Consider the following 6,405-nt stretch of genomic DNA (forward strand, 5'->3'; position numbering starts at 1 on the left):
ATGCTGAGAGGCTGAGGGGCCGAGCAGAGAGCTGATAGGACGGAGCTGCAGATGCTAAACCGGCTCAAGACGGGAGGGATTTAACAGCAGTTCCTCTAAAATGATGAACCCACGCAGCACTGTGGCCACGAGTCTGTCCATCTCTGCACACACACCTGCTTCTTGTAGCTCCGCCTCCCTCTCAACACCTCCCAGCAAACACGCTATCAACCTCACTGAACCACCTGGATTATCAAAACAAGTTTTATTAGATAATATCTCAAAAGTACAACATATATTTCAAGGTAAAAGACGTTGTTTGATACTGAGGACATTTACAGCAGTATGTATAAAGGCTCCATTTACAATAAACAACAACATCTGTTTACAAAAGCATTTTCAGGCAAGGAGTTCAAAACAATACTGATAGATCATATGAAATATTCACGTGGAAACTCCCTTTACAAATGGAGAGAAAGAAAAGGAAGTGTGTGAGATACATTCATGATATGAGCCCCGACCCGTTCAGCATGTTTCTGCATCAGCAAAGACAGAAATAAAAGTTAACTTAAAAAGGATTCCAGCTTTTATTTTTTGGCACTGTGAGCCAACCATTTGTCAGGCAGACAAATATCTACTGCTGCTCATGAAAGTCTACGAAACAGGGACAGAATACAAACAGAGAGCGTTCACGAGAGAAGATTGTTTTTCATTCATGAAGTCGAACACAGACAACAGCAAAATACTCCAAACGGATTCCACCGAGTCACATGATACATGCAGTTCAGGCTACAGGGATGGAGGGGAGTGTTCGGGTGACGGACAGGATGTCTGACACGCACATCAGCCAATCAGTGAACAGCTTCTCTTCTGAAAACACGTTCGTCACAGCTGGATGAACCAGTTTGAGATAAAAAGAACAAAAAAACAGCAATACTTGGCATTCATTTTAATGTGTGTATTTATTTGGTTGCTATTGTAATTTTCTAAAAGAAGAAAGTGACCTGTTCTGCTGCAGTGATGAAACCCTGATGTTTCAGCTGTAGTGCCGTTTCTCTCTTTTTCTCTATATTTTATTTACTTTTGGTCATTTAGGTGAAATGAGACATTAAATAAATTGAAGGGAAAATGAATCTTTACTGTGAAGTCCCAGAAGACAAGGACACACCGGGTCCGTCCCCACATACACGGTGTACCAACACAACTACACTGTCTGCAGTGACTTGTAGGTTTGGTACGATTAGTTGTTTTTTAATGATATAAGTTGTATGCTTGCTGAGGAGGAGCAGCCCGGCTGGTTCAATTACATTTAAGCAAAAATAAAAAAAACAAAAACAAATTCCATGTAAAAATGTTCAACTTAACAAGCCATAAAATAAAATAAAATAAAACACATATCAATCCAAACTATTATTCAATAAGTGAAATTAATGTGAGCTTACATTTTGTATGTTTCATATGTTTTTGTGTTTGAAAGCAGGTATTCCATGCTTAAAGAAGAAGAGTTGGCACCTGAAGGGGGCGGAGCCGAGGGTGTGATATGGATGTCAGGAAGAGGGCTCAGCTCTGGTGGGTTCAGTACAGAGAAACTGCTCTTGTCATTTGCTGCCACTAAATCTGGACCCACATCGGTACCACCAGCTTGTCGTCGTCCTTTCCATAATGCAGGGCTGCACAGCAGAGAGCGTCGACTCAGCAGGTGTTTCAGCAACAGTAACAAACAGAAACACGGCCGACTGCACAACTCCATCCACATACTTCAGCGTACGACTGTTCTGGGTTTGTTCCCTCTGATTTAGTCCCTTAGATCCAAAGAAAGTCAATCTTAAGGAAGAACGTGGCCGGCATCTGAACTCCATCCAACAGGAAGTGTTGACAGCCAGCTGGGCTTTATCGTCCAATCAGTGTTGGACCTCACTGATGTTCCTGTGATTGAATGAAGCAGGTTGAACCTCCGGTGGACCGACCGACACCAGAACCGTGGAGCCTCCTGCAGCAGCACACCACAGCTTTATAAAGGCTGATATCACACGTGGCTGAGATGGAAGGATGCCCGCATTATTTTGGCCATTAAATATTGTTTTCACTGTATTTAAGCAAACTAAAAGACTGTGGTTCCTCCACAGTGCAATACCAAAACACTCAGGTATCATATGGCATAGGTTTCCTGATGAAACCCAGCCTGAAGGAAAGTGGTTCTGAAGAGCAACGGAACCGAAGAACACGGACTGTTAAACCGGGAGTGTGCACAGAAAGACAAAACGTAAATATGCCGCAGATGTGTTGCATTACATCAATTTATATACCTGTTATTCCTGTGATATGTTTATGATTTTGACTGATTGCATGTTTAAAACTGATCAATTCTACATTTAAATATATCGATGTGACATTCAGTAAGCCTGCATTTAATAATGAATATTATTGTGTGTTTTAAGTGGAGACTTTATGATATAAATGCTGAGTATTCTTAAATAAATGTACATATGAAAACAGTCCAATTTAAAGACGGTAAATTATTATTTGCATAAATTACCAGAAAGCAGCTTCCATGAAAACACTGAAATTCTGGCACACATGTAGATCCAGAACCTGTGGTCTCTGCTCGGGTCTCTGCTCGGGTCTCTGCTCGGATCTCTATTCAGTCTCCAGCAGCTCTTTAATAAGAATCTGGATTTCCCTTATTTTGCCAGCAAAAACAGCACCTGATTAAAAGGAGGGTGTCAGTGGGAGAGTCTGCAGACCGTCACAGCAGCAGGGGCTGATGGGATGTTCAGGCCATGGTGTAGCCGTAGCTCCCGCAGTGCAGAGCGACCAGCAGCCGGTCTCTCAGGACCTCCTGGGTGGGGTATTCTGGGAGTTTCAGCATGTTGATACTGCGGAGAGGAGAGGAGGAGGGTTGGTTAAGAGCTGATATCTCATTCTTTTCCAAAAGAAGAACTGCAACAATATAAATTACCTGTCCACCACGCTGAGACTTTATCCTGTTTCTGAACTTTGCCATCATTGCATGAGGCTGCCACTACCAGAACCACCAGCACTGAAGGGACACACTGCCCTCTAGTGCTCAGAAACATCTGTCCAATGTCTCTGTGAAGGCTGTGGAGTGACTTCTACTGGGTCTCTGTGTTTGTGCATTCACTCCTTAATCTGTGTCAGACTGCTTACTTTCTTCCAGTAAAGAATAAACCTCCAGCTTTAGAGTGCTGCTGCGCATCGGTGGGAGATATGGCAACAAACCAGGGCTGCATTTATCTGGGAGCAGTTTAGACATTGAGTCAAAACTGAGTCCACAAGCACAAAACAGTGCTCATCTAACAATATGCAGGAAGGTTCCTGGAAATGGCTCAAGGTGAATAAACAGTGTTCAGCTAGTAAACTTTCTAATTAATACATTTCCGTGACTGTAAACCAGTCTTTTAGTCAGTGGACAACAGCTCAACTGTCCGGTGGTGCAGAAACAGCATTGCAGGTGTTTGCCTGCCAGTCAGATTTAGTGTTGTTTCACCCATAAAGTTACCCAACACCAGACAAGGCCCCAAATAAATGCATCATCTTAATCAGTTTAATTGTTTCTATTAGTGTATTTATGATTTCCTAAACAATCCCAATTCTGTCCATATGTGATGGTAATTAATAAGTTAACTACAGTTATGGATGGTTCAACCTCGTTTCCCCAAAAATTGGTACGCTGTGTAAAATGTATATACTAACAGAAGCGTTGATTTGCAATCACGTGAACACACCGCTGAGCTGCATCACCTCTTCTTTTAACAACACTGTAAATGTTTAGGAACTGAGGAGACCAGTTTCTGGAGTTTTGAAAGTGAAATATGGTCCCATTCTTGCCTGATAGAGGATTTCAGCTGCTCAACAGTTCAGGGTCTCCTTTGTTGTATTGTTCATGTCCTGATGCTCCAGATGTTTTCAATGATTGACAGGTCTGGACTGCAGGAGGCCAGTTTATCAGCGGACTCTTCTACTAGAGAACCATGCTGTTGGAATACGTGCAGAATGTGGTTGGACGTTGTTCTGATGAAATAAACAAGACCTTCCCTGAAAGAGACGTTGTCTGGATGGCAGCATATGTTGCTCCAAAACCTGAATATATCATTCAGCATTAATGCTTCCTTCCAGATGTTCAAGCTACCCATGCCATGTGTACTAATGCATCCCTGTACCATCACAGATGCTGGCTTTAGAACTGAGCTGATAACAAGCTGGATGGTCCCTCTCCTCTTTAACCTGGAGGATGCAGCGTCCATGATTTCCAAACAGAATCTCAGATTGTGATCCATCAGACCACAGGACAGTTGTCCACTTCACCTCAGTCCATCTTCAATGATCTCGGTCCAGAGAAGGCGGCGGTGTTTCTGGATCATGTTTCTATCTGGTTTCTTCTTTGGAGAGTTTTAACCTGCATTTGTGGACGCAGCGATGGACTGTGTTCACAGACGATGGTTTTCACAAGTGTTCCTGAGCCCATGCAGTGATTTCCACTCCAGAATTGTGTCTGATTATAATGCAGTGCCACCTTGCATACAAAGATTCTCCAGATTCTCTGAATCTTTTAATGATATTATGAACCGTAGATGATGAAATCCACTAATTATTTGTAGTTTTATGTTGAGGAACATTATTCTTAGATTGTTTCACTACTTTTCCACAGTCTTTCAGAGTGGTGAACCTCTCCCCATCTTCACTGCTGAGAGACTCTGCCTCTCTGAAATCATCTTTTTATACCCACCTCCAGAGTCTCAAAGCACTTTACATGGTTTTCCATTCACCCGTTCACCCACACATTCATAGGAGCCGCAATGCAACGTGCTCACCTGCCATCACCATGCTACAGTTCGGTGCAGCCATCAAATTCAAAATGAGCATCATTTTTCATAAAACAATACATTTTCTCAGTTTCAACATTTGATATGTTGTCTTTGGTCTATTATTAATTAAATATGGGTTTAAATCCTCATGAAATCATCACACTAATCTTGGTTGTCCACCTTGAAACTGTGATTTTATAGATCTTCTGTTCTATCAGGTAGAAGATGTGAGTGAAGCATCTACGCTTTAGAATTTGTAGCTTTGCAGCAAAGTCCATACTTGATGTCGTGTCTACTGTCATGCTTGGTGTTATTGGCCAAGTTGCAGGCAATGCGAACTGGAAAACATGAACAAATGATACAGGAGACAAACCTGAGACCATGTGAAGTCAAGAATCATCCCATAAACATCTCGGACAAGAATGAAGTCAATAGAAAAAGCGACAGAAAAACAGAGTGAATACCAGGTACTAGAAGTAGGCAGCAGGTTGGAGGTGTATGGCACTGCAGCAACGGTAAACTTCTGTAAACCACTGCCACCCATCAGGTAGGCGAAGCCTCCATGAGGAACCCTGGAACTGATGGAGAATCATACTTTATTTGCTCTAATAGACATCCACACATATTTCTGTATGAAGAACTCTAAATCCAGCAGACAAACCTTCCGGTGACAAACTGAAGCAGTAGAACCCGCTCCTCCTGGGTCAGACTCTTCACCACCTCCCAGAACCACTGCAAGAAACGCAGACAGAAGAGCTGATGGTACACGTGGCTGCTAACCAGCGATGCAGGAAATCAGATACCGGAACTGAGGATCGCTGGCAAACTTTCTTTGTTGTTTTTTATGTTCAACATGTGAAATGATGCTCACATGTTGAGTGCTGGGCTGAACTCCAGGTGAGTCAGAAAATAAAAGCAGGAGGGAATAACACAAACTGGAGTTTTAAGAAGCAGCTGCCAGGGTTATATCCAGGTCCTGACGCATTTTAGAGTTCACAATTTGAAAAACTAAGCAAAGTTTAGGTAGGTAGGTATGGTAGGTATATACTTTGTTTAATGAATAAAAGCTCTGTCAGTCAGTCTGTTTGTTGATGTAAAGACTGAGGATGGAGAAAACAACCTGATGTGTTACCTGCTGTCAAACTCTAGGAGCATCCCATAAATAATTCTGCTGTTATCCAGATTACCGTCAGTTCTTTATGTTGTGACATTCAAAAAGGTTCTCATCAATAAAAATACTACTCCTGCATGTCAGTGCTGGATAAATGTTTTCCTGGAATCCTTTTCAAAGTGATCCATGTAGCAAACTGTGACTAAAGGAAAACATTCATGTAAGAAGAAGATTTGAAGTGTGTCATCTTCGAGGATTCAGTCCACGTCGGCCGGTAGACGGAGGACCAACCTGGATGACCGGCTCCTGGGGGTCGTAGCCGCTGGTGTACTCCGTGTTCCTGCACCAATCCTGCACATCGATCTCTGGCATCCCCGACAGCAGGAGCTCCTGCACACACACACACACGCACGCACGCACGCACGCACGCACACACACACACACACACACACACACACACACACACACACACACACACACACACACACA

At 42.9% G+C, this 6,405-nt stretch overlaps 1 protein-coding gene across 2 annotated transcripts in view; it reads right to left on the reverse strand.

Annotated features, from left to right (window-relative positions):
• Positions 1-227: 227 nt before the first annotated feature.
• The window catches only part of hace1 (HECT domain and ankyrin repeat containing E3 ubiquitin protein ligase 1), a 37,297-nt gene continuing 31,119 nt past the window's right edge, over positions 228-6,405 (reverse strand). For both annotated transcript variants that reach the window (XM_069172020.1, XM_069172021.1), the window contains exons 21-24: positions 6,208-6,306; positions 5,467-5,537; positions 5,270-5,383; positions 228-2,855 (exon numbers count right to left, since the gene is read on the reverse strand). In XM_069172020.1, coding sequence (XP_069028121.1) covers positions 2,753-2,855; positions 5,270-5,383; positions 5,467-5,537; positions 6,208-6,306 — 387 coding nt within the window. In that variant the 3' untranslated portion in view covers positions 228-2,752. The remainder of the gene's footprint in view (positions 2,856-5,269; positions 5,384-5,466; positions 5,538-6,207; positions 6,307-6,405) is intronic.

The sequence above is a fragment of the Embiotoca jacksoni genome, unplaced genomic scaffold, assembly GCF_022577435.1.
Source record: "Embiotoca jacksoni isolate LCO1_2020_lvr unplaced genomic scaffold, fEmbJac1.0.p SCAF_50, whole genome shotgun sequence".
In the NCBI taxonomy this organism is placed as follows: domain Eukaryota; kingdom Metazoa; phylum Chordata; class Actinopteri; family Embiotocidae; genus Embiotoca; species Embiotoca jacksoni.